Source organism: Trichoplax adhaerens, genomic scaffold, assembly GCF_000150275.1.
Source record: "Trichoplax adhaerens TRIADscaffold_7 genomic scaffold, whole genome shotgun sequence".
NCBI lineage: Eukaryota > Metazoa > Placozoa > Uniplacotomia > Trichoplacea > Trichoplacidae > Trichoplax > Trichoplax adhaerens.
Genome location: NW_002060949.1, coordinates 2064115 through 2091400, shown reverse-complemented (window position 1 = coordinate 2091400; position 27286 = coordinate 2064115). Strand labels below are relative to the sequence as shown.

Genomic DNA, 27286 nt, shown 5'->3' with positions numbered 1-27286 from the left:
ATTGATTATTATTATTAATCTGGAACTTCTACGGAAAATTCTGTTAGAAGTCCTTGGTGTTGACATGCATAAATTAAAATAGAATACTGAAAATTTCCACGGCTTCTATCGTCGGATAGAAATTATTACATCGTGTCCGTTATTGCTGTTATCAATCGGTTATTGAGTAAATAGTTTTATCAACTTTATCAGTAAGAGCGAATTTCCATGAATTTGACATTACAAGGAAAAAGACAATTTATACTACTATTTTCAATGCAGTAAATTCTTCCACTCGCATGCTGTGCCTTATCAAACTTTGAAAATTAACACTAGTACATTGCTTATCGCATACATTGTAAACACACGTTTGTTGCACGTCCAATAGATTTTTTTAAGTGAGGGGGGGGGGGATAAGGCCAACAAAAGGATTTCATCCATTTTTGATTCCCAAGATTGAATTGCGGAAGTTTCGTTTCGGCTTAAATAGCTTTTGAGTAATTATTATGTCAAGCACGATTAAAATTACACGTTAGAAGGGTCACAATGCAAATTAAAGTGATAATTACTGATTGCTGAAGGGTATATTCGATATAGCTGCTATTGAAATTTTATCTTAGGGTCATTAAAGTTAAAGTTACAGGTAGTTGATTCTAGCTAAATGTAATTTGCAATTTTTTACTGAAAGGTGCACCCGACATCGTTTATGATATCCTGTACAGTATTCTTAATTCGCTGGATAAAAATGCCGCTAGAAAGCAAGTCCTTAATTTAAATAATCTTGTCAAGGTATGTTAATGTAAGAATAAATACAAATGGATCTGTAATAAGATACAATATCTGTTAGCTAACTTGCCGTAATTGATAATTCTAACATTCATTTCCTGATATTATCCAGTATTTGGCGTAATATCATATGCAAAGATTTAACAAATTCGCTTAGTGGAGTAAAGAATGCAACGGTACAGCTGTTGCTTTTTGTAAATACCAGACGAAGATTTTATGCTTTACTTTTCGAAATACATGCTATGATGAATCATAACGTTATTGATGTTCATCGAGTTCGATATTTTTCATACTGTATATAGCATATTATGCAGTGCTTAAAAAATATTGCCAGCAATTCTGTTTAAGTTAAAGCTTGTGCCGTATAAACTATAATTGTTAATCGAAGCCATGCGTGAATGATAACTTGTATAATTTCTTACACTAGCTAATTCGATCCAACGATGATGACGTATTCTTAGGATTTTCACTTGAAGAAATTGTTCGATGGTAAGTGTCGTGCGTTATGATCGTAATACACAGTATAGTGTTATGTACCTTCTAAATAAGTAAAAAAGATGCTAGTAATAATCGTAGTAATAATGTTGATGCTTCGCAATGTTGCACAATTTCCATTAAATATTAAATTTGTATGTTTCTGTGCGTTGTAATAATATGCGGTTGAATAAATTAAAAGAGTTGATAGCGAATTAACTAGTTAAAATTATCTGATTTTATTGCTATGAGTGTATAGGTAATGAGATAATGGACAAAATAAACTGTAATATATTTTTTAGTGGTAGGAAAGCCCTACTTAGTTCCGTTAAAGAAGTCCGTGCTGCAACTATTCGCGCTCTACGCTACCTTTTTAAAGATCGCGATGCATTTATCGTCTTTTATAAGCTACATATCGATCTATTTTTGATTAGGTATGTTAGCAATAAGTATTTTATCCTAAATACATAAAGTAATAAGATAATTACTGTAAGTTTTTCGTTTCAATAAGTGCAATGTCTTTAACTATTGTATTTGATGAATCTAGAGCTTTAGATTCCCCTTATCCCAACGAAATAGAACGCGTTCAAGTTCTGCGATTTTTAAGAAAGGTATTTTTGCCAACGCTTCTGAAATGTTGAAATAAAAATTGATGATGACAATATCAAGTCGTCCTTTCTTTTCCAACCGTTTACTATTGTTATTTAAAGAATATTGATTGTGGAAGATCTTTTTAGTATGCTGAAAAAATATTGACCTTCATCAACCAATTACTAACCTTACAGTAAAAATAATTATACTTGAAAACAACAGAGTATATTTTAGGTTGATATCAAGTAACTAATTTATGAGGACTTATTGCTCCTATTAATTATATTTGACTAGTGATGCACAAGATAATTTTATTTAAATTTAATTTTGTAAATTGTTCTGTATACTCTATCTCACTTTTCGGCTTACATTTTAAATTGTGCGTTTAGATTATTCGAATATGTCCTGATTTATTTCCAAGATCATTAGTATCGTGTCTAGTTGCCATTGGTGACGATGAATATAGCCAAACCCGTGATCGATTTTCGTATGCGTGTTTAGCTACTTTATGTGAACTAGGTACAAATACCAACACTGTGATTTGAGATTCTCGTACTCGATAAAATAAAAAATGTGGTAACTTTTTCTTTGTTATTCCAATATATTTTCTAGCTGTATCTAACGCTGAAATTGTTGCACTAGTTGGTGGAATCAATACAATAATTAGAAACATTTTAGATTGTCAAGTATACACATTTATCATTTATTTATTTCAATTTTAAGTTTATCAGGTATTAAAGATTTTGTAACTTACGATTAATAGATGCATCGTATTAATGAAGCAATGATGATGACCATTCTTTACTTATTCGATCATCCCATGACTCGAAAGTACATGCGGCCGCAATTAGACTTAGAGGTGAATTAAAAAAGAAGTAGTACGCGTATTGTCGCGGAATTGAATGCGGCGGATTTATTCCCATCTACAGTTATAATTATTAACTATGGTATTGTGAATATTTTATTTTATTGCTATCTTTAGGCTATTGTTGCTCCTTTTACTGATTTGCAATATCGATATAGTGCAGATATCCCTGATTTTGAGCTAAAGTAAGTAGATTTTCAGATATACGTTCTATCATAAAGCGATATTTATGTTATGAAACGAATAAATTTATAATTTCCTTTATAGAGATGATCATCAATTTAGATTGACAACTAGTAAATTAGCAATAACCACGATATTTAAAACGTGGGAAGGTGAGATCTCTTAAATAACAGAATTATCCCTCGTGTTTATTTATTCATGAGATAATGTATGTTTTAGGCATTATTTGCATGTGCAAGGCCGATGGGAGTGGATTTAGATCACTTTTAGGAGCCTTTTGCCTGCCAAATAGTGAAATTAGGGTAAAACATTGTGTATTAAAACAAAGGCTTTGCTGGTTGTTAATTTAGTATAATAATTTGCACCGAATTTATTAAAATTATTCTATTTTCTTACCTAACCGTATACAGAAAGCTACGATGGATATTTTATACGATGTCTTTCGACTTAGAGTACCTGAATGGACAAATAATTTTTCTGATGCCTTACGTAATGCAAGTAAGCATTATACAACTTGAAATTAGTCTTTGTACTTTAAACCTAATCGCCAAATCTTTTGCTGTTAAAAGCTTGCACATATATCCAAGATGGTTGGAAATTAAGTGAAGGCTGGGTTGCTGAGGAAGCTCTTCAGTTGCTACCCCCTAAGACTACCAGGTTAGTTCTGTCATAAGTAACATATCTATCTCTTTGAATTTCTGTATATTGTAATATTATTAACATTTTACCCATTCAAATAAATTTTTAAGGATGAATTTAGTTGATAACTACTTAGCTGTTGTATTATCAGCTTTTTCAATGTCCGGATTATTTGAGGTAACTGCTTTTGGAATATTATGTAATGGGAATTACGTTAATTAATTACTGCTTGTAACCATTTTGTAGAGCTTAGTTGATGTCGTTACATCGGAGGATGAATTCATAGCTGTACGAGCCACTATTCTTTTGGGTGAACTTTTGCATATGGTAAGGATGTAAATACTATAGCTGAAATTAATATCTTATAGGTTATCAATTACGCAATGGATATAGCTATATTTAATATCACTATATCATATTTATTTGTCAATATGTGTGTAATTAATTACTGTAGGCTAATACAATTATACCTGTTGCGTGCGGAAGTAATTCTCATTCTCTTCCACAACTTATTGCGCTTACCACATCTCTGGACTCATCGCCAAGTCAACGAAGGTAATTGGTGTTACGAAAGACATTGATTGATAATTGATAGATACGTAATTAAGAATTGATACGATAACTGTAATGTACGCTTACGCTACCATATCTACAGCCGTGCATATGCTGCTATCCGATGCCTCGATACTTTACATCAATTGAAAAAAAGGAAAGTTACTTGTTTTAACGAATATTTGGCTCTTTTACTTCGACAGGTAATTGATCTGTTCCTGTAAACACCGATTCATTAATTAAATTAATCTATTTTATCAAATAAAACCTTATAACAACTTTGTAATAAGGTGAATTGTTATACATTTTGTTTGTATGCATATTTATATAGTGTAACTATGAACACTACCAGCAACAGTATACTCTAGGGAAAGATGCCATTGGTATTAGCTCGAATAGTAAGGTACGATAACATTGGTATCACTATTATCCGTTAAAAATTAACGGATATAGTTGTCTCTTCGTAATACTGTATTTGATATCTACAGGATATTGACGATGCTATCAATCAAGTTGTTAAAGATTCAAAGGTTATTATTTAGTGTTATTTTGATTACAATAAAGCAATAGATAATTTTACATTTTACAGCGATAGCTTTCAATGCTGCAATGTTTTCATCAACTTAATTTAGATACTTAGTTCGAAAATTATTACACTATGGGATTGGGAGACTATTAGAGGACTACTACAGGTATTGTCAATGCTACAGTACCTAGAATTACTATATTTGGAAAGTACTTGTATATAGATTTTGTATTTACTTCTTTTTAACTACTACCATATTCATTCACTAGTCAACGAAAGTGTCCTACAAGAATTTGGAAGATACTTCCAATACTAAGTAAGTTCAAATTCTGTACATCATGATGCATCTTCCTTATTTATGTACATAAAGATTACTACGTGCTAAGCGCAATCAAATAATTTGTAATGCTACAACTTTCAATTATGTCATGTACTGTATGCGATAGAACTTACAAGTTTACATTTTTTTCCTTAGATTCCTTCGTCGTTTGATGTCGTTTTATCTTCCGAGTAAGCAGCAGTTTGCTGAAATTGGTTTAACTTCTGAACAGGCCCAGCTCTATACGCAAGTCGGATGCCTTTTAGTAAAGTTCTTACTTAGTTCCAATGAGGTAACATTATCTGACGCTACTTCTTTCTTCGTGTATGATAAAATCGTGATAACAGCGATTTAGAAAAATTTATAATAATTATGAGTAAGAATTAACTCTTTTTTTAACTTAGGCCGACGCATTAAAGTTATTGCAAGAGTTAATTCAAGAAATAGTTAATGCTCTCAATGAAGTAAGTGTAAGGAATGAGCAACACTATTGCAACGTTCATATAAATAATTGCATCAAAAATTTTATAGTTCTTCTCTTCTTAATCCTATATTTCTATAATTGTTTAGGTAATATCCCCCGCTGGTCAAGGAACATACAATACATTCTTATCAGAACGACTTACAGAAACTCTGAGTCAGTATTATTTCTTACTTATTGGTGAGGTTTCTAGTTCTGCTACCGGGATTCAAATTTTAGAAAAGACTGGAGCGTTTGACAGGTAAGACACAGTAGATCTTGATTGAACTGCAATTGGATGGGAATGTGCGTCTACGCAACATGTTGATTTGTATAATTGCAATTTCTAGTTTTATCAGCCTATGTTCAAGTAAAAGTCATCCAGAACATGTCAAACTACTATTATCCGGTTTAGATTATAATATCCCTGGTCCTTCACGAGTGGTGCTGTCTAAAGCGCTTACAGCTAACGATGAGGTAGTTAACATCATGTATTCAAATTTAGAAGTGATTAATTTGTTGTAGTCACTTGTAGCTGCTACACATTTGATGTTATGATCGCATTGTCGTAAGATTTTTAAAAGCATGCGTCATAATTGTACTAGTTAGGAATCAAAGTATGAGAATATAAGACAAATTAAGTTATATTCTATTATCATAATAGCACATCCGAATGTATGGCACAAAGTACCTAAGAGCATTACTTAGAGCTGGCGTTTCTAATTTTAGCAAATGGGGATTAGAGTTATTAGTTACTCAGGTTGGTATAATATTATCGAACTGTTAGGTATTTTATGATTAAATACAGCTGTAGTAGTACTGTATTTTCATCATAAAGTTATCCGATATATTTTCCGATAGCTATATGACACAAACGAAGAGATTGCTGCTTGCGCTTTAGAAATTACAACGGAAGCTTGTGAAGATAAGGTAAGCAGACTGGTTATAAATCGATGCCAGCTTTAGTAATAGTATCATCGATAGTTGAATTCTGTAATTGCACGGGTTGGTTTACATGCAGGTCAGTATTTACAAAAAATTTGTTGTTAATAATGTCGATATTTCATTCAATTATAGACTTGCTTGGAATCTATCGTAAAACTACAACCAGCATTATTATGTTTAGGACATAGTGGTTATTGCCTAATGCTAAGGTAAACGGAATAGCTTATCTAACGCTTTATAATTAAATTTGGTTTTAAGAAAGCTGGTTAATTTTATTTGTTAAAGGTTTTGTTCAATTGAGAGTGGATTTACTTATCTTCAAAACATGGGTTTCTTGACCAAGGCAATAGAAGAATGGATTCAGGTATTAAATGTCTATTTAAGTAACAATTCAGTATTTTGGCTTCGTTTTAATGATTGTCGTCAACATTCTTAATAGCATTCGAACCTTGAATATGTAAAACTCGTGGAGAGATCACTTGCTGAGGCCTTAACAACGTTTGAGAAAGATTCAGAGATCGGTATCTACGTTAGAAGGCAAACCAAACCGTACGTGATTTTTGATTGCAAAGTGTGAAGTAAATTTTGTATACATATTCGTGAAATTGATTTTATTTATATTTAATTCTTAATAGGAAAGATCCCTTAAAAGCTTTTGTGCCAGTGCATGTATTTGGAGAATTAGCACAACTTAAGAACGGTTGCAAATTAATTATTGATGGAGTAAGCGTTGTTAAGAAATCCAAGCATTAGTTTTTTTTATATTGACATTATCAAAATGTTTTGCTGTAGGATTATGCGCAAATGTATTCAAGAACTGTTTGGAGTCGAAGATTTAACTCTTCGTTAGAAATTTTGCAAACAAAAGCTGCCCTTTGGGCTCTAGTGAGTTTCTAGATTCGATTGATAAATTTAATCTAATTTGCTTTTGTACTTTTAGCAATATTGAGGCTATGACTTTTAATCTATTTCCTTAATGATTTTAATATAGGGGCATATAGGATCATCAGTCTTGGGTTTAGCAATTTTAATGAAAATTGGAATAATTCCGGACATAGTAAGATTGGCTGAGGAATGCGAGGTTTTCTCAATTCGTGGGTAAGTAAACGCTAGCTTTTACTATTAGTGTCTTTTCATTGAAAGGAGAAATTAAGTTCACTGTCAATATATGTATTCATATAATTGTATACACATTTATGTAGAACAAGCTTTTATGTACTCGGTTTGATTGCTAAAACCCGCTCTGGAGCAAACTTTCTTTCCAGTCTTGGATGGGAAAGCGTTCGTCATGGAGGAAATGTTCAATGGCCAGTGCTTGACGAATACGACTACGTAGTTTCAGATCCTGTCAGTGTATCAACAGATCTTTTGAGAGGCCGTTCAATTACTGCATCAGATAACGTAAAGGAGACTTTAAAAATGAGAGGGATTGGAATTAGTACGTTGCCTTCACTAGTTATCCGCACTTTTGGTACCAGAGGCGAATCTTTCGATGATGATGATGTGTCCGTTACTAGTGATATAACTGATTATGTTGTCGATGGCGATACTGCTGCTGACAGGCAAGAAAGTCGCAGTAACTCTGTAGAAGAAGGTATGCAAAGTGATAAAGACGCAACTGGAGGTAATCTGGAACTACCCGAAGGTCCAATCAGGCCGAGGAAGTCCACAATTTCTGGGTTGCAACGTAGATCCCGTCACAGTGCTGCTATGTTAACTCCTACATTAAATCAAAGTCAGAGCGCCACCAATTTATTCGATACTGAAAATAAGCAAGATGTTATTCGTAGATCAATGCGAATTGAAAATACTAAGCGAACAGTATCAATTAAGGATGCCCAAGGTTATAAAGCATTAACAGATCTTCGACGGCGTAGTATGTTAGCTGGATCTACTACAGATAGCCATCATCTTTCAAGTTCTGGCTCTTTGGGGGTACTATCAACTAAATTTGGACTAAAGTGCGTATGCTAATGTAGCTCAATTATAGAATTAATTACGGTTCTGCATACAGTGTTATAGTCCTGTTTTCGACTTTTCGTTGTAGTGATGCGCAAGAAACGGGTAAGAAATCTTCTCGACGACCAGCAGAGTTAACAGCGGATGATAGTAGTAAAATTTCTTCTGGTACTGTGGATTTTATTGGACTGTCTTTACCAGTCGAATTAATTCGCGTTTTTCAAGTAAAGTTTTCTTTGGAGTTTATTATTAATACGTTTGTAATTTTCCCTTACAGTGTTTAACAATGATGTAATTTAAAATAATTTATTTCTTTAATGAAGTATAAAGATCACGGTTACCATGGTTCTTGGGCTAAATCATTTAATCCAGCTGCCTATGACACAGTTTTTGGTGACCGTAAGCAGCGAGCTTCATCAATGCCACGTCGATCTGGATCTGTAACATCATCTAAAGGAAATATTAATGATGGTTTTCCAGAAGTTCATGATCCCAATGTGTGCTTTGGGTGTACTGGAGTTAAATTTGCAAATTTGAAGAAACGTCACTATTCAGAATCAGATGTTTTCGAACAACCCGGTAGAAAAATGACTAATCAATCCGATTCATCTCAGGATGATGCTGGAGCTAATTACTCTAATGACTTGCATTTATCGGTAACCTCCAGTGCTTCTGTTACATCAGGTTTGAAACTCCCTTCTTAGTTTAATCAATTTAAGTCTTTTGCTATTTAAACAAATACGTATCTCTAATATTAAAAATTTTAGGTTCTGACCAAGAGCAAAAGAAAGATAGCTTCAATATTAGTAGTTCTAGTGATAGCTTCAGCGACGATGCTGTGACAAATAAGTTAGGCTTAAAAAGATTAGATGATAGTACTACTACAGGACGGTCTCAGATTAGGAAAGAGATTCTTCGTTTAGTAACCTCTCTGAGTGGAGCTGTTGCTTCAAAAGCTAATCAGCAAGGACTAATGATGTAAGCTTTCGATAGCACAAGATAAATATCACTAACTATAGATTAATAACAAATTTACGTTATTACTTTTTAATAGTTTGAAAGAAAACTTTGAGTCCGCGTTCAAAGATAACTGTTTATATAGTCAAGTAATCAACTTAATGACGTTGTATCACTATCGCTTATCGACAAGAAAGTTTATACAAGGCCTCTTTATCGATTTAGAATTGAAATTGGTAAGTTTCAAATCGAAGTTAAATAGTTTATAACTTTTGTTAAATCGAAGGTTTCCCTTATTTTTTCTCTCTTAATATATTGCCACAGATAATTGAAGATAAAATTAACTTGACTGTTACTCAATGTTGAGCAACGTTGCAATCATGCAAGATATGGAAATGACCTCTAAATCAAGTACTGTAATAAGTTATCCGTAAAACTAAATTGTGTGCGTTAGCTGCCTTATGTATCAGTAAGGATTGGCTTTTACTTTAAACTTCAATATGAAGTTGCGATTGTAAATGCGTATCAGTGACATGAAATTTTTGTTGTATTTTCATTTTTTATTGTATGAGCATACAGTTTACACTATTTCTGATAAAATAATGTAAGGCAAATTACTATGCTTAAATTTCAGCTTTCAAATTTGCTGACCTATTGTCGTAATTTCAAGGTTGATAATTTCTTTCCTTTCGCCTAACGGGAATAGACCAATGGGCACTACTTACTACATAGATTTATAAACTTCTTAAAGAGATTGCAATTTTATATGTGACTACAATATTTGTAATCGGAAATCTATTTTAATCGATCAAAAATTTTATTGAACTATTGAAAATGATTGTTAGACAATATTTTAATAACGAATACCGCTAGACAAAGTAGTATCAATGGATTGACTGATTTGATTGATTGATTGATGTTGATACTACAAATTTTAAAGCATTTTTAATCGTAGCAAATTTATTAACGGCTGTATCCATAAACGGATAGGTATAAAACAAATTGTTACACGATCGCTACTACTGATTGAAAATATTTCTGTGAATATATACTATAAATTCTTTATTGCAATATAAAATATCAATATTTTTATTATTATAAGCAAACGCTTAAAAATCAACAACATATCTTTGTTAGCGAATCTATACCTATTAAAGAGATCGTAAGTTGTTGAAATGGTGTTATTGATTGTCGACTCCAAAATACAGTATCCTCGTAAGTTATCGTCAGGTAGCTTGTAATGACTTTTAGTCAAGGCAGTAGTATTACGTATTACACTACAGGTTAATTTGCGGCTTACTGTACTAATCGATTACATTATTATATACAATACAATTTTAGTTCTTGAAATCAGAATAGCCCTTAACGTTTCGTTTACTGTATCATTGCTGCCTTGACTTAGTGATCAGTTGGAATCTTTTCAAACATTAAACCTCGTTGCTTGCATTTAGTACCAGCTAGTTTGCATCCGTAGGATATCGATTTGAGTAGGGATTCTCCTTTACGTAAAGAATGTATAGTACCTGCGAGAAAAGTATCACCAGCTGCTAGTGTATCAACTACTACATCAAGTGTGAGAGCATCAGCATGAACTATATTGCTTTGAGGGGGTCCTATACCATCGGCACCATAATCACCCCACGGACAAATCATTATAGCCGGTGACTGAGCTAATGGATAGAAGGCACGAAGGCAATCGGTAGCGTTATCATGACCAAAAGCTTGAGCGAAATCTTTCCCAATAAAGATAACATCAGCTTTAGGAATCAACTGCAGTGAATTTTCATCTTTTTTCTCTAACTCAACGGAGATTTTAATCCTGTCTTTATAACGTAATCGAATATAATCCATCATTCGACCAATTTCTAGCATATTCTTTCGTCTACCTTCGAAATGGATCCAATCTAGATTATCAAATTGAACACGGTTTTGAAAATTGTCTAGAGTTATTTCCGGCAACCAACTATAGTGCATAATTGTTCGTGAACCATTTTTCTTATTGATTAACACCGTAGAAATTGGTGTTTTATGACCGATATGACGAATACACCAATTAGATTTAATACCAATATTCGTTAATTTTTGTAAGATATAATCGGATTGTGGGCAATTTTCAGATAGGCAAGCCATCAGATTACATTGATCTCCTAGAAAGAATGATAATATCTTCTTGACAATCATACGAGATAGAAAGTATCGTACTATACTACTATCGCATTCGATTAGGGTAACCTACCTAACTGTTGAAGAACAACTGCAGAATTACATGCATTTCCTCCACATTGCCAATAATGATCATCAGCTCGAAAATCCTCATCTTCGATTGGAAAATGACCGCAAACAGTAATAATATCTAAGCAAGCTAAACCAACCAAAAGAACTTGTTTATGTTGATATTCCATGGCCATAGTCGTCATCTATCTACTCATCAGTTTTGTAACATACAGTAGAACATATTTCCGATCCATTCCAGAGGATGAAAGGTCAAAACTGTGAATAACGATTGCCTAGAGGGAATTATTATGATGCAATGCTGATCTACAACAACAGGCAGTCGTGATTTTACCAAGTAGCTCCAGCAACTGCAAGGGCCAGGTAGCTCTCCAGAAGACTGCAGGAGTACAGTACTAAGTACTGTAATATCAGGCTAGTAAGTACAGTAGTAACATGGTGTGATTTCAGATCGGCGTCCATCGTGGCATACTATACTCTTCTCTTCGTTGTCATGACTGGCACACTATACAACCATAGGTTCCCAAAGGATTTCTACTGTAATGGCACACTGGATCAATTCCTGCTCTTAGCCTATAGTAAAGCCTATACAATCGTGTGTATTTTCCAACAATATACAGTGTACTGTACAGTACTAAGCCAATTTCCCTAGCTAACGTTTACATTGTACTGTTCAGTACTTGACCTTCCATTAAAGCAAGATGGAGTCGAAATCTGCAAGCATCCAGCGCAAATCAACAAATATTCTGGAGAAACCATTAAGCAAAGGGAGAGGAGAGGTAAGCCAGCGAAATAGCATTTTCCTTGTGTAACAGGTGTAGTAAAAATGATGAAGTTATTCCCAATGGATAGGATGTCATGATCATTTATCTCGTTTGATTATGGCAGATCAACTTGAGCACTTTTGCTTTCTTGTTCTCCGAGTTGGTACAATATTGTCAAAATCGATCCTCTAGTGTTGTAGATTTGCAACAGAAGTAAGTAGAATAGACTAGGTTGATCATCTTGTCTTAGGTAATACAGCATAGCATCACTTACTAAATGTACTTTATTAGATTAGCGTCGTTAGGCCATCATGTTGGTACACGTATCTTGGATGCATTGTATTTAAGAGAGCGAGGCTCTAAGAGAGAGCTCAGACTTTTACAAGCTTTAATCTTTGTCAAGACAACGGTTTGGAAGGTAGACGACAAATCAATCGATAATCTTTACAAACTATTATAGTAGACATTTTACGTACGTGTATACTTCTTCTTTTTACATTCAATTATAGAGCTGTTTTGGAAGAGAAGCTGATAAATTAGAACTATCGAATGATGACGAAAAAACTTGTATCTTTTGATCATAATTTGCCGTAATAGGCTGCAATGACAATAATTCATCTCACTCTATTAGTATACGATAATTCTTCGACAGCCAGCATGATTATATTGTTTATCCTATCGATCTATTGACAACACAGCTTGATTTTCTGAACTGGTTTTATAAGATTACATAATAGAAAATGAATCCTTGGTTAATAAGTTTATATTCGTCCCTAAAGATAAAGGTATCATAGTAGATATTCTCTGTAGTTCTATACAAGCAAACCATACATTAATACAATAAATAGCAAATTTACAATTTACTTTGAACGGATTATAAGAAATATGCCAGCTAGGACTAATAGTCTAGAAGATTGTAATGATAATGGTGTATTTTTAGGCAGTCTTAATTGTGCGGCTTTTAGTGGTGGAATTATTGAAGCTGTACTAAATGGACTCAATTTTGTAAGTTAAAACTTTGTATTTTTCAATTTATGGCGTCTATTTAACATTTCCTTTTCAATATGGAAATGTAACTATTACGAATGCAGCCTTGCAATGTTACTGTTCACTGGCATAAGGGAACGACATACATGATCAAATTTGAAGAATCTGTTTTAATGCGAGAGAAAAGCTTAGAAAGTCGCTAGGAATGGCTTAGAATCATGATGACATATATTAAATTGATTGTATATAAACGTTGTCTCCTCTCTTTGATGAGTTTACTGTACAGTTCCTCTTTGCAACAGTTTTCACCTTGTGGTGTTTTACGTTAACCTATTAGCGTCAAATTTATCCTCTGATCAGTATATACTTCTTATCATGATTTATCCACGTTTCTGTGTTAGTAATATAATACAGTATTGACTTTATTTGCCTTATTTCATAGCGCAAGTGTACATGTAATAATCTGTTGGTAATATATAGTATTTCTCTAATTTTAAAAGCAATAAAGATTTTACTGCTGAAATGCATCAATTTATGCGCTTAATTCATTTCTTTCCATTATTATAGCTTGTTTTTACGGTTGAGAAACTTTATTAGTAGATTGTCTTCAATTTTATACCTCGTTGAGGTGTGTAGCAATAGATCAACATTCTGATAACATATACAAGACTATGGTACAAAAATAAGTTAGTATTATTAATTAGACTGATTAGTTTAATTTCATCTATAAAGCGCTCGCAAACTTGATATTACTGTAAAACAGGCGTTTCCAATTGAAAATTGACAACTTTTGCCTGATCGCTTGAAAAATCAAAGACTTCTATAAGCGGAGTTCTGTCCTCTAATTTACTGAAAGCATCTACGTAGACAAATTTTGAATACCAGCATGGAGCCATTGCAGTCTGGCATGACTCTAGCATAGCTTGTTTTAAATTATTAGGAAGATGAATACCAAAACCTGGTGAGGTAACAGAGAAAGCTGCAGGTTGATTTTGTAACTGTTTACCCTCAGCTTGGAGAAAATTGATTAGCGGCATGCTTTCCGCTTCAGTTTGATTTGCTAGTATTGCTTTAACCGATAAATCGACAAGAGAAACAAATCCAATCAATTTTACAGAATTTATATACAATGTCCCATTCTCTTCATGGCCAAAAAGTAATGCAAGCAAACCGTAAGCCATGTACTGATCACTTATCCAATCGATATCTGATACTAATGGCTGCCAACCTTGCAAATGGATAAACATAGTCCATTGATCGGATACACATTGCTCACTATCCATTTCATGATGACATTTTCTGAAAGCAGATAAATTATTCAATTTTCCACCTTCTTTCTTAATTGAAGAGCTATCTTTATCATTGTCATTAGAGTGATTACTCATAGAGGTAGATTGGTGAATATCCTTACTACTATGATTTAAAGGCTTGCTAACAGATAGGTTTATCTCACTTCGTAAGTGATCATTTGCCACGTCAAATGGATACCTTTCAGCTTGATCATCATGGCCGACATCAGTCGATTGGTTGTTATCATTACTCGTTATGAATTTTTTAGATAGTTGATGCTCAGCATCCTCCTCAGTAGAACAGTCTTCATTTAGCTGGTTCGGATGGTTCCTGCCAACCAGTGATGGTGAGTCATGACGTGCTCGTGGCCCTTTCCGATATCCATCCGCTTGATCATCCTTGCCGACGTGAATGGATTGCTTCTTATCATGACTGGTTGGGAATTTTTTCGGTCGTTGACACTTAGCCTTGCCCTCCATCAAACAGTCCTTATTTAGCTCATTTGGATATTGGCAACTGCTAACAACTTGTGGTTGCGAGCTATGATGTGCTAATGGTGGTTTCTGAGCTAACTTCTTTATACCTTTGCTCGATTTGATTGAATCGTCATGGCGTTGAGCAAGATTGCTTTGATTTCGCTTCCTATTTGGTACAGTCGTTTTATGCCTATTGGTATTGTCAGTTGTACTTGAAGCTTGGCATTGGTTGGTTTGCATTGGATCGAAATGAGCCATATCTGGATTGAATAAAACATTGAAATTGATATTGTCATGGTCGAAACAAGTTGATGGACAGTGATAAACATTTAAAAAGCGTTTGCCAATATCAGTCTTGCGACCATAAAAGCGGCCATTGAGCATATATTTGATAAATTCGTGATAGGATAAAGGTCGATCATCATAGTTGTTCATCTTTGCAATCAATAGAGTCTCATTGAGTATAAAAAAATAGCTTTCAACAGTGGAATTTTCCCTATTGAACCAGGAAAGCATCAAGAAAACTTGCTGATGATGATGGAATATCCAGCTCGCATCCAGCGCTTTTAGCAATCATTGCAACCATAGTTACTGCAGTACAAGTGTCCATCCGTCTCCTACGTTACACTGTCCAGACCAGTGACAGCTCATGTGGTTGAGTCTCTCTCGACATTCTCCACCGCTGATCATATGACATCAGGGTGGGGCTACGAAACAAAGGGAGGTGGGGGTGGGTAAGAGAAGACCCATGGTGTCCTCGTGATTACTTACTCATATAGTACTGCGCGACAATAGGATATGTATGCAGCTTGTTCAACAGAGCCGATCACAGCTTGGATGGTCCAATGGGTCTTCTGGGCTAGGGTGAGGTTTAGGGGCTGGGCTGTCGTCTCTCTGTACCGTTACCAAGGTACTTAAGGCCTGCGGTGGTGGAGGCACTTTTCATAGCAGTAATGGCGAACGCTGGCGTCCGCTTACGTTCTAAGGAACAACAAAATCGATCATCTAAATCTGATCGTCCAATCGATGAAGATGATAAGAAAAGCCAATTGGAAAGGAGACAACCAGGTGCTTTGGGTTTAGGCCATCTTATTTCTATAGCAGCATTGGTTTATTTAATCCTGGCCTTTGTAAGTTATAATTATTATTACATACCTCGAGCTAAGCGTGCTAATGAGGACGATGTTGGAACATATTCAGAAGGAAGAGCTCGTAAACATCTTGAAAAATTAGTTGCTATTGGCCCACGTTTAGCTGGAACATATAATAATGAAGTTGTTGCATTTAATTATATCATGAATGAGCTAAAAATGATACAAATGTCTGCTAAACCTCATTCCGAAATTGAAATTGATGTCCAACGACCCAGTGGGTCTTTCTTTTTGCAATTCTTAGGTGGTTTTACTCATAGCTATGCTAATATTACCAATATTGTTGCACGTATAAGTCCAAGGCGATCTCACAGTAAAGACAACGCTTTATTAGTCAACTGCCATTTTGATACCGTCGTGGACAGCCCTGGTGCAAGTGATGATGCAGTTAGTTGTGCTACAATGTTGGAATTACTTCGAGCCTTAGCACATGCTGATGAATCACGTTGGCCGATGCTTCAACACAGTGTCGTCTTTCTTTTCAATGGGGCTGAAGAAAGTGTTCTACCTGCTAGCCATGGTTTTATTACACAACATAAATGGAAGGATACACTTCGAGCTTTTATTAACTTAGATGCTGCTGGGGCTGGCGGTAGAGAACTAGTATTCCAAACCGGTCCTGAAAATCCTTGGTTAATCCGAAATTATATGAAGCATGCTCCGCACCCGTTTGCTTCAGTGGTTGGTCAAGAAATCTTTGAAACTGCTATTGTACCTGCTGATACGGACTTTCGCATTTTTCGTGATTACGGCAAAATTCCAGGTAAAATGAAATACATTACAGTACATTACTACTAGTTATGAATCGTTCAATCATGGCACATAAAATTAAGTTAATACGTATCATGCCAAAGTAGCCCTACTCTCCTGACAATCTGTGTGCCCATTTTGTTGCGATGTTTCGTATATAGCCGCTATAGCTAAGCTTCATGATGGATTATCGGATACTGTAAAGTCTATTAATTTCCATTACTTTATGTCTTCGCTTAAAGGTATCTAAATGTCATATTTCATAACCATAAAGAAATAAAGAATGAATGCTCAGACAGCATAAATCTTTGCATCCGAGCGCAGTCGTTGCTAGACTAACTTTTTGAACTTAGATCGAATAACTGCTGAGTATACTGAAGTATGTATGTCTTGTGTTTAGTATACTTACTATTTCTGCGCTACGTAATTATTGAGTACTAGACTTAATTTTTACTATCATTAAAATTTATACCAGTAATACCTGAAATTAATCCTTTGTCAAACGTATACATTGTGCGTTACACAACCTACTACATTATACATTAGCAACCATTAACTTAGTCACTATCACCATTATCATGATACATTGCTGTAGAAATTATGAATATTCTACGAGTATACAGTTTATAATAATTATACATGGACTAGTATACTCCATTTAACAAAATGACATTTATATTTGGAAATCACCAATATCATACTGATGATAAGACTTACTAGTTCGATGTTACTGCCTGAAAGATGTATTCCCTTTACTTACAGTATGAATATCCTTATATATTATTTTGCTCAAGTGGACATCTATGACAATCCAATGAAGGCATAAGATTCGAGATCGTAGTTTATTATTGCAATAGACAATATAACTTTTACACCTGGTTTCTGATTGTGCCTTATAATTTCAGCCAACACGTCGTTTAAATAGAGGATATGGAACAGTCTTTAACTACGTGTGTCAGTATTTGTATACCATATCGTTACTCATTGACCTCATAAAAATGCATGATATATATCATATTTGCCATAACCTAAATTTTACAAACCTACATTAGGAGTGATAACAACAATATGAGGAATATACCGTATTTTATCTTCACTTAACTCGATAGGATTGGATTTGGCATATGTAACCAATGGTTACGTTTATCATACACGATACGATGACACTAAAGCAATCCCGCCTGGTTGTATGCAGAGAACTGGCGAGAATGTATTAGGAGCTATGAGAGGCCTAGTTTGTACTGATGAACTAGTTAACCCTGGATATAGTCGTCATGGCAAGATTGTTTTTACCGACGTTCTTGGGATTTTTACCCTGCTCTACCCAGAACGCTTAGGATATATTCTCAACTATTCAATATCGGTCATTGCTGTAGCGATAATTATTGCAAGATATTTACCTCGATTGGGAGGTCGACGTACCTCAGTTGGTACGTTTTCACAACGATTTAATGCACTGTTGCTGGTTGCTTAATTATTAACCATTCTTCTGACGAATTTAGTTGATCAGATATGTTGTCATAGTTGCATTTATTTAAGCTATCAATTTTTTTCTAATTGGTATTAGGGATTGATGAATTGAACTTGTACCATTTAATATTCGGCATGGGTGCCTACCTATTGTCTTGGCTTGTTGGCTTCATAACCGCCCCTGCTATAGCTTACATTATTATGTCAAATGGTCGCCCATTATCTTGGTACACCCATAGCGTTGTTATATTCCCATTGTATGCTATACCAACTATCTTTACTACAGCAGCAGTGCACTACTATGCCAAAATGAAATTCTGTCAGGTTTGCACTAACCAAGTAATATTCACTTTATTTTAAGATAGACTGTAATCTTTATTCGCTTCAGATGTTAGATCACATAAAATAAAACAATCATTTTATTGTAGAAACGTACTTCAGAAGGCCAACCGATTATATCTTGGCAACTTCAGCAAGCCGTAGCTGATGCAAATGTAATAATTTGGAGCTTCGTCACTATATTTCTATCAAATAGTGGGATAGCTTCTGCATTTTTATCCTTAACTTGGCCAGCATCCTTTCTTCTTATAGATAAATTTATTTGGAATGGTATCTTTAAACGAAATTACTATCACAGCCAGACAGCTTACCTTATAGTACTGTTAGTGTCTGTATTAATACCGATGACATTAAATACCTATTTGATATGGGCTGTATTCGATTTCTTCATGCCTATCCTCGGTCGTTGTGGATCAGTTGTTCCATCTGAAATAGTAATAGCTGTTATTACTGGAAGTTTCACGCTTCTACTAGTAACATCTGTGGTAAGTGAGAAGTCAAGCAGATACGTTCTTATCATTGTTCTTATTGTAAGTGCTAATTTGTGAAATTCTTAACAACCATTGCGTCAATCATTAATCTACTCTAACAGGTAAATGTTGTCTACGTAGCAAAAAGTCTGAAATGGCCAGCCATTATTTTTGGTATATCCTTCCTAACCTGCTTTTTTCTAGTCATTACTGGTGCCATATTTCCATATTCTGGACCTCCAAATCCACATGCTCAAAGACTTCTTTATCAGGTTTTTTATTTTTTATTATTGTTTAGTGTACCGTATTCATAATATCTTGCGGCTAACCATTCTCTTAATACTTAGCATATCCATCGCAAGTTTCATGATAGAAGCGGCGTCGTTACGGACAGTGACTCAGGCATTATACTTGTTCCTATGGATGCAAATGGACTGAGATATTTATCCGAACATGATAATTACTTTAAAAATGCGACTATAACTACCTGTAAGGGCGCAAATTGTGGTTATCCTGCCTTTTACCCTGTTCGGAGTTTAACAGGGTACGCTTGCTTCCTTGCCATATAACACTAACTGTTCATAGATCATGGCTTTTTAATCATCGTTCTTTATTCAGCTATATTAACTTACGTGAATTTTATTTTTGGTAATATGTAGGCACGTATGGTATAAGGAAGGTTCTCCTCCAACTTTTCCTAAAGAAATCGATCTGAAACTGGTTAAGAAAGATGTGACAAGCAGTGGACGTAAACAAAAATTTTATTTCAGCATCGTAGGTACGTAGTAAGAATGGTATACATAACATAGAGTTTCAAAGTGAAATATTCTCTTCTAGCACTGGTTTATGTGTATAAATCCATAACTCAAGGCCTTCAATTCGTTATTTAGATCCTCCTTCGCAACTTCGTCTGTATATCGATCCTGCCAATGGTACGGAAATTGTAGCATGGTCTTTTACAGATGGAAAGCCTAAGCCATTGTGGAATGGAGACCACTACACAGCTTTTGTTTGGTACACACAAGGCCACCCTACACAGTCATGGGACTTTTGGATAGAACTGAATGTAAATAAGGGATCTTTTCCTAATGTACAATGAAAATCGATAGCTTCCTGATAATCAAAATACTATTAAAATCTTTTAGATTAAAAACTACGAAAAGACGGATAAAATTATGAATTTTGGTATAGCTTCGCATTTTTCGGGCCCTAAAACTTCGGAAATTCGTAAAGTTGAGAAACATTTACCATCCTGGAGCGTACCGGTTTCTTGTTTTACTGAATATCACAATTGGGAATTTTAATTAAATGTAATATATGCGTATGAATCTGGCCATCTGACTGGATTATATTTGTTTAAAAAAAATTGGTTATTAACGCATCGTTTGATAGATTTTATTATTCAATATGTCATGTCGCAATCGTTGCTGCCTTATATTTGAAAATTTAGTATTGTAACTAGGAAATCTTTTATACCATAACCGATTTTAATTTTGTTAGAAATATGTAACACGACTTGATAGGTACTCTTGCTATTGCGATTAATTCCAGAAATTCTCAATCTACTGTGGTTAATTTATTTCTACTTTAGAAATACAGGTTACGAAGCCGTTATTTCACCAAATATAATATTATAGCTAAATTATAGACCTGTTATATGCTATGGAAAGAAAATCTTAGCAATTATTGAGTATAGATAGATAACGTTTACGCGGAATAAACCACTAATGCTTATTTCTAATTTTTAAACTTTTGAACTACATGTATTTTATCTTACGCAGTATTTACATAAACGTAAAGCCTTTATAAATGCTTTATAAAGTTAGCATGCTTTACGCTAAATAATTTAGATTTTTTGATTTATACGCGTATGGCAACTTATTACGCATATATATCTAAAGGAATCGGAACCTCAGAAAGCATAGTTAAGCTCAATTTTACCATACTCAAGGCCAGATCCACCGAATATTGTAGTGCAAAGTACAGTAAAAGAAACCTACAAGTCATACGACTTACTCTAATAACTTATTACATACAAGATAGTCTAATAACCTCAGTATATTTACGCTGCAAGTCCGTATCTGTATATAATTGGGTATACTATAAGCACAGTTGACTCAATCAACGAACGGCTAAAATAGACTCGTTGTTTAATACTTTTTTCAGAAAGTTGATATTTAATACAGTAATTCACAATACATGAAGGTCTTTTATTAGAGAATAAAAGAATATTTATAGTTATTTCATAGCAGCCCTTGTAGGAGAGGTTCTTCGATAGGCCTAGTCCATAATGTTATTGATCAACAAATATGTGAATAGCTCTACTGTCAGGAAATGATAAGTTATCGATTTAATTGATAAGCGAATTTTGTTAGTCAATCAACATTTATCCAGGCGCCAGTTAGTTTGTCTACAGAGGCCGAAGTCAGCAATAATTTACTGTTGATGCATATTTTCGACCTCTGTGCGGAAGTCTTATTCCAGTTCCTGCTCATCTTGAATACATGATTCATATCTATTCTTCTTTCCGATAATTACAACTTGCAACACCATAAGTATTGCATGGTTACACTGTTAGTTAGCATTGTCTAACGTCATCATTCCACCTTCAGCAGATACAAGACATTCTCCGTTTGCTTCAGCTATAAAAAATAAATAAAAATTGTAAACTTAACGTGTACAAAAATTACAGTCATCCATTGTCGCTAACATCGGTATAGCATACGAGTGCTTTCGTATAATGAGATATATAAATATGACTTACTTGCATCTGATACTGTATGTGAATACCCAATCTGGCAATCCTTTATAGTACAGCGGCCTTTAATATGTGCGAGACTGCATACAACGCTGTTTTGAATAACGCAACTAGAAATGAAAATTTCATGACGGTTGGTTACGAGAATAATGATGTGTTGCCGATATTAAATATTTCCAAAGCGTACTTCATTTAATACTATATGTACGCGTAAGTTCATCACCTACCCACTTTCGACAGTTACATGATCCATTAAGACAGAATTTAGAATCTTAACATTGTCCAGAATCCTGCAGTGATTACCAATAACCGATTTCTTAATAGCACATTTATTTTCGATAGTAACACCGTCTCCGATAATTGATTCTTGATCAACCTAATTTGTACGTAAGATATTCCGTTACCAGGATCTGTGCACATAAAGCCTTAGGAGATTTAATTTTGTCCTACCCCGACTTTTCTCTCAACTGCTGTATTTGTTTTAGCATCAGCACTTTCAACTATAGCATTATTGGTTCCAGATTTCGATGTAGGAGCACTAGGACCAGATTGATAAGCTGCTTTACTTTCACCAGTTTCGGATGTGTTACTTCCTCTCGTTTTTGAAGTAGAAGTACCTGTGGTGTAACCAGTTTTAGCGTCCCCAACTTCTGATATATTCCCTCTAGCTCTTTGCGACGTATTGGCAGAAAAATGAACTGACTTAGTATCGGTAGCTTCTGGAAGAAACGACGATATCCACCGCAATGCCTAATAGTATCAACGATGTCCTATTAGATAGCACTATTGTTTCGTATAGACTCGTAATATTATTCAATCGGTATAGGGAATAGTTCCGCTATTTATAACTAATAAGACCTACATGACGATTTGCATCCATATATAACTGAACAGAATTTACTCTAATACAGTTATTTTTATCGCTGATGTATGTATAGCACTTTGATGCTTCATAGCCTTCTTCGATATTCTCACCACGATAGCATGTTGATAAACTTAGAGCTAATTGTTCTAATTCAATTTCGGATTTCGATGTCGTTCCTAAGCAGAATATGTATAGTGCAGTAAAAAATACTGAGATATTTGAGCGCCTATATTACAACATTATGTTGCCAATGATTGAAAAAGAAGAGGTACTTATGACATGACCTTGTTGATCTAATTCCTCTTTTTACATTTTATATTATTAGTTCGCTATTATAAGTAGACATTACCTAAGTTATTCCTTGTATTATCTTCTTTCCCCTGTTCAGTATCTACTGAAGCTACCTCAGGACGGGCATCCAGCTTATATACTAAGTGAGGTAAAACTTCGCCTTTAAAACTATTATAAGATCTAGTAGGCAATTGCAAATATTACAGTAACTTAGTAAATGGTGAAACATGATAATTCCATTGAAACCATATTCCCAAAATAGTTACTTGTTTTCGATCAAGAAATCTAAAATCCATTTTTTGACAAGGTATAAATGAGCATCAATTAAGTCAGTACGAAGAAGAACCCTTGGATATCTAGTTGCAAATAAAATAAATATCAATAAATATCACGAAAAAATCGCAAAGGCTACGTATCCTGACATCAAGATATCAATGCTTATCTGATACTGAATAATTGCAATCGTTTATTACTTCATAAATAGATTTCTTTTAATGGCTAAATCTTTATGCACGTCGACTGCAGTGGACAAAAATACTAATCTTGAATCTTTTTCACTAACGCCAACAAAGTCGCACTGGCCTAAAGATATATTAATTATGTGTATTTGCGTTAAATCAGTCACTACCAACCTAACCTACTATGATAGATTAACTTAATATAATACAATACATTCTCCTTGGTCAATAATATACAATTACTTGTAGCCTCTTTCTTCTTCTTTTTCTTATTCTTTCCTTCAGCTTCATTTGAGCTGTCATCACGTGTATACATAAATGCCGTTAAGTCTGAATCACGAATACGATGTATATTGGCAAGGCGATGCAATTCCAAATTCGTAATTAGGTCGCAACTTAAAATCATCAAATCATTCTAAAATTGAAGGATAAAAAGCGGTTACTCAAAGTAATTGGATTATTCATTGAAAATCTCTACTTATAGTTGCAGTAAGCAATATAGTAAAAATCTTTTTTTCTACCCTATTCACGAATTGGTAAACCAAGACATAAGAAGTCATTGATTTCTAGTAGATCATACAGTAAAAAAATTTTGTATTGCATTCACATCTACTGTACAGTTGGTAAGGCTAAGCAAAGTGTAATACAGTAATAACTTGAGATATTGAAATGTCTCATATTAAGGGAAAGACAAAACTAGATACTATTGTGCAACCAAATGTTATGCAAACATACACGTACATAAAGTATGACAACTCTATAGTTTAGGATGATAACAATAACTATCATCATATCAGAATATCATCCACTTTCTATAACTTCATTGCAAAGAGCCATAAGTACAGTACACACAATAAAACATCTTTTCGTCAATAGAACACAAAGTCGATTCTATACTAAAAGTAGGAGTCATCATTTTACACTTTATTAGAATGCATAGTAATGATCTCCTGCTGTATAACAAACTACTGACAGAATCAAACAACAACGGTACGATATACATCCAGTCCATTTATCGTCCAAAGCGTTATACTGTAGGTATACCCTTATCAATTACCTTGACTTTATCTCTGATTTTTCTTAGCGACTCTGCAGTACCGATGACTTCTTCTTCATCCGAAATTTGTACATAATGAAGTCGACACTTCAAATTACAGCTTACTAACGACTTTTTAATCACATCTGATTGTGATTTTAAAACGATGATGAAAATCTCTAGATAAATGATAATAAAATGATCATATTAATAATCAACTTCAATTAACTATCATCAATCTTATTAATAACGTTGTTTAAAACGTTTCATGTACTCCTATCTTCATTATTATTTTAACAGTCACCTAAACGATAATTTGTTTCATCAATACTATTGCTAAATCCACACTATACTATGTATAAAAAGCCTGTAATAGCTCTATATCTTGAACAGGCCAAGTTGAAGATGACAAGCTCCGATCGATTGAATACACAAGCTATCGAAAAAATTCTACGTCATTGATCTTATCAACCGGCATTATTTTTTCATTTAATCTACCTTCAAAGCCTGCTTTTTGTAATATCCGAATAGGATACCAGATCATTGGTTTATTTGCTACAGGTAATAAGGCTTTTGGCATATTTTCTGTCAATGGATACATTCTAGAGCCTGGTCCAGCAGCCAAAATGACTGCTTGAAACTCCATGATGCCGCAGTTGCTGTCGTCGTCGATGCGAGTAAAATGGGCCCGTGGCCTATATCCGCTCCTAACTAAGTCTGACTACTGCAGTACTATGTGTGCGGTGATGATGACAGGTCTGCGCAACCGTCCTTGATCCTGTCGTTGTTCCAGTCAATCATAGTATCACTACGACACAACTGGAACACTACACTGCAGTATCTATCGTGCAATAGTGTCACGCTACTCACCTGGGATCTCTCGGTGTCTACTACTACAGTACAGTAGCTGATAAAGTCAAAAGTAAGTAAGAAAAAAGCAATAAAGAAGGCAATGGACGATAACACCATTAGTTGTCATACTTTACTGTATAGCAATCAATCTAATCATGGTAAAATAGCATTTCCCAACGTAAAAATTTTCCATTTAACAGCTATTAGTATAGAGAAAAATCGAGCGATCGAATCTTTTTGCACATCACAGTACAGTACTATACTCTACAGCATACTACTGTAGAGTACTGTACGATGTGATCCGATATATTGGAGATTAAAGTTTTATTTTTACATCAATTTGTATCAAATTTGTGGCAAAGGCATGCTTTTAATATATCCGTATAGGAAGGTTGAGAAAGATTGGTTTTTTTTAAGCGTTTTACTTCTAGTTTTGACTCTTTTCAAATATATCCAACGATCACATTGTACAGTGTACAGTACGTACTCTGGTATGTCCTGTACTCAGTAGGGCGTTGCCAAATCGCAAAATATTGGGTATTACCACTATTGCAAAAGTAGATTGGGAATACATTTTAATCTTGAATTAATTTCCAATTTTTGTACTAGTAGTAATACTAGAATCGATACAAAGGTAAAATCTAGCATAACAACTTATTCTAAATCTGCTTTATCAACATCAATGCTACACGATACTCTCAGATAAGCTCTCTTTTTGTATTACGTAAGGATAATCCAATAACTAGTAAATGAATAAGCGCAATAGGATTGATCAATCCAGTCATTACAACCAAAACAAATGATGGACGAAATATCGTACGAGGATTTAGTATCGCTCATCGAGACGAAAAACATTCAATTATTCGATGTTCGCACACCAGAAGAGATTGCTAAATATGGAAAGATTGCACATTCAGTCAATGTTCCTGTTCATGAAATCCGAGATGCATTGCAAATGAGTGCAGAAGCCTTTCAAGATAAGTATAGCGTTGCAAAACCTACTATGGATAGTCAACACTTGATCTTTCACTGCCAGTCTGGTAAACGTAGTCGTATGGCTTTAGATGCTGCTCTCCAATTGGGATATAGTAATGCTCGTCATTATCGTCAAGGCTTCTTAGGATGGCTTCAAAGACAGGAAAATACCAATAATGAAATGAAATAAGGGTTCTTACTTTGTTCTACATTTATTGTTCTTGAACTATGCAGTTAAGGACTAGGTACTGTATTTTAGAAAGTGCTTGCAGTATAACTTGTTTGCATCTATGGTATTTTATTGTATGCAATAGTACAGTATACTTACATTCTACGGATAAACCATTAATTCTCGATATATTTTAATATCTCCTGCATATATAGATATGTCATTTATACAAGGAATTGCAACATCGCTACTAATACAGTGTACGAGTATAGTAAACCTGAAAAGATTACAATTTTTCAAGAATTTACAACTACGCCCTAAAAATCACCATTTGTAGGCAGGATAACGAAATAAGATTGTATTAGTAGATTGCAATTTGTGCCAACTATCCTTTTATATTCTCGTTAAAAAATAAACCAGCTGAATCCGGAGTAAATATTGAACATACGAGGCCTAGTCAGTAAAATAATGATAAAATAAAATTGTACTTTGCCCATATCAATAGAATTATTGTTGGCATTTCATGATGGAACAACTACCGTACCTATACAAGTATACGTAATTATTTACAGTTGATTAAATTCTTTTTAACATTGCTTCCGAAATTTTACATAAATACTTTCGTTCATTCATGCAATATATGGCAACTGTATATTTGCCATTTTTTCTAAATTGTCGCCCATAATCAGCTCTAATAGGTTATCTTTAAAGAGCTTGA

The 27286-nt window shown here is 34.3% G+C and overlaps 7 protein-coding genes across 7 annotated transcripts; 4 read left to right on the top strand and 3 right to left on the bottom strand.

The window, feature by feature from the left end:
* Positions 1-485: 485 nt before the first annotated feature.
* On the top strand, positions 486-9601 carry TRIADDRAFT_58016 (uncharacterized protein; the record flags this gene model as incomplete). Its single annotated transcript, XM_002114287.1, has 39 exons — positions 486-510; positions 668-768; positions 1193-1254; positions 1542-1673; positions 1787-1850; positions 2220-2349; positions 2443-2516; positions 2594-2689; positions 2813-2880; positions 2963-3030; positions 3098-3180; positions 3289-3376; positions 3448-3535; positions 3628-3694; positions 3764-3844; positions 3972-4072; positions 4173-4272; positions 4401-4472; positions 4558-4599; positions 4702-4761; positions 4865-4911; positions 5071-5206; positions 5319-5378; positions 5485-5636; positions 5725-5851; positions 6039-6134; positions 6236-6304; positions 6452-6528; positions 6605-6683; positions 6759-6868; positions 6955-7042; positions 7112-7204; positions 7311-7417; positions 7522-8280; positions 8367-8502; positions 8602-8962; positions 9046-9256; positions 9333-9471; positions 9560-9601. The coding sequence occupies 39 exons, from the start codon at positions 486-488 to the stop codon at positions 9599-9601; spliced, it is 4491 nt and encodes a 1496-aa protein (XP_002114323.1).
* Positions 9602-10633: 1032 nt separating this feature from the next.
* TRIADDRAFT_58015 (uncharacterized protein) lies at positions 10634-11643 on the bottom strand (the record flags this gene model as incomplete). Its single annotated transcript, XM_002113966.1, has 2 exons — positions 10634-11382; positions 11472-11643. The coding sequence occupies 2 exons, from the start codon at positions 11641-11643 to the stop codon at positions 10634-10636; spliced, it is 921 nt and encodes a 306-aa protein (XP_002114002.1).
* A 525-nt stretch (positions 11644-12168) lies between these two features.
* Positions 12169-13421, top strand: TRIADDRAFT_27645 (uncharacterized protein; the record flags this gene model as incomplete). The annotated part of the gene is made up of 7 exons (XM_002114286.1): positions 12169-12246; positions 12356-12444; positions 12523-12649; positions 12741-12798; positions 12957-13016; positions 13172-13236; positions 13323-13421. 7 exons carry the CDS (start codon positions 12169-12171, stop codon positions 13419-13421), a joined length of 576 nt encoding a protein of 191 aa, XP_002114322.1.
* A 546-nt stretch (positions 13422-13967) lies between these two features.
* On the bottom strand, positions 13968-15419 carry TRIADDRAFT_58013 (uncharacterized protein; the record flags this gene model as incomplete). The annotated part of the gene is made up of 1 exon (XM_002113965.1): positions 13968-15419. The coding sequence occupies one exon, from the start codon at positions 15417-15419 to the stop codon at positions 13968-13970; it is 1452 nt and encodes a 483-aa protein (XP_002114001.1).
* Positions 15420-15937: 518 nt separating this feature from the next.
* Positions 15938-20263, top strand: TRIADDRAFT_28009 (uncharacterized protein; the record flags this gene model as incomplete). The annotated part of the gene is made up of 8 exons (XM_002114285.1): positions 15938-16898; positions 17995-18297; positions 18453-18674; positions 18800-19179; positions 19287-19436; positions 19512-19708; positions 19824-19942; positions 20055-20263. The coding sequence occupies 8 exons, from the start codon at positions 15938-15940 to the stop codon at positions 20261-20263; spliced, it is 2541 nt and encodes an 846-aa protein (XP_002114321.1).
* Positions 20264-21738: 1475 nt separating this feature from the next.
* TRIADDRAFT_58011 (uncharacterized protein) lies at positions 21739-25218 on the bottom strand (the record flags this gene model as incomplete). Its single annotated transcript, XM_002113964.1, has 11 exons — positions 21739-21806; positions 21929-22032; positions 22150-22298; positions 22373-22672; positions 22785-22963; positions 23137-23258; positions 23345-23434; positions 23552-23660; positions 23780-23951; positions 24594-24751; positions 25071-25218. The coding sequence occupies 11 exons, from the start codon at positions 25216-25218 to the stop codon at positions 21739-21741; spliced, it is 1599 nt and encodes a 532-aa protein (XP_002114000.1).
* A 1008-nt stretch (positions 25219-26226) lies between these two features.
* On the top strand, positions 26227-26589 carry TRIADDRAFT_58010 (uncharacterized protein; the record flags this gene model as incomplete). Its single annotated transcript, XM_002114284.1, has 1 exon — positions 26227-26589. The coding sequence occupies one exon, from the start codon at positions 26227-26229 to the stop codon at positions 26587-26589; it is 363 nt and encodes a 120-aa protein (XP_002114320.1).
* Positions 26590-27286: the final 697 nt, after the last annotated feature.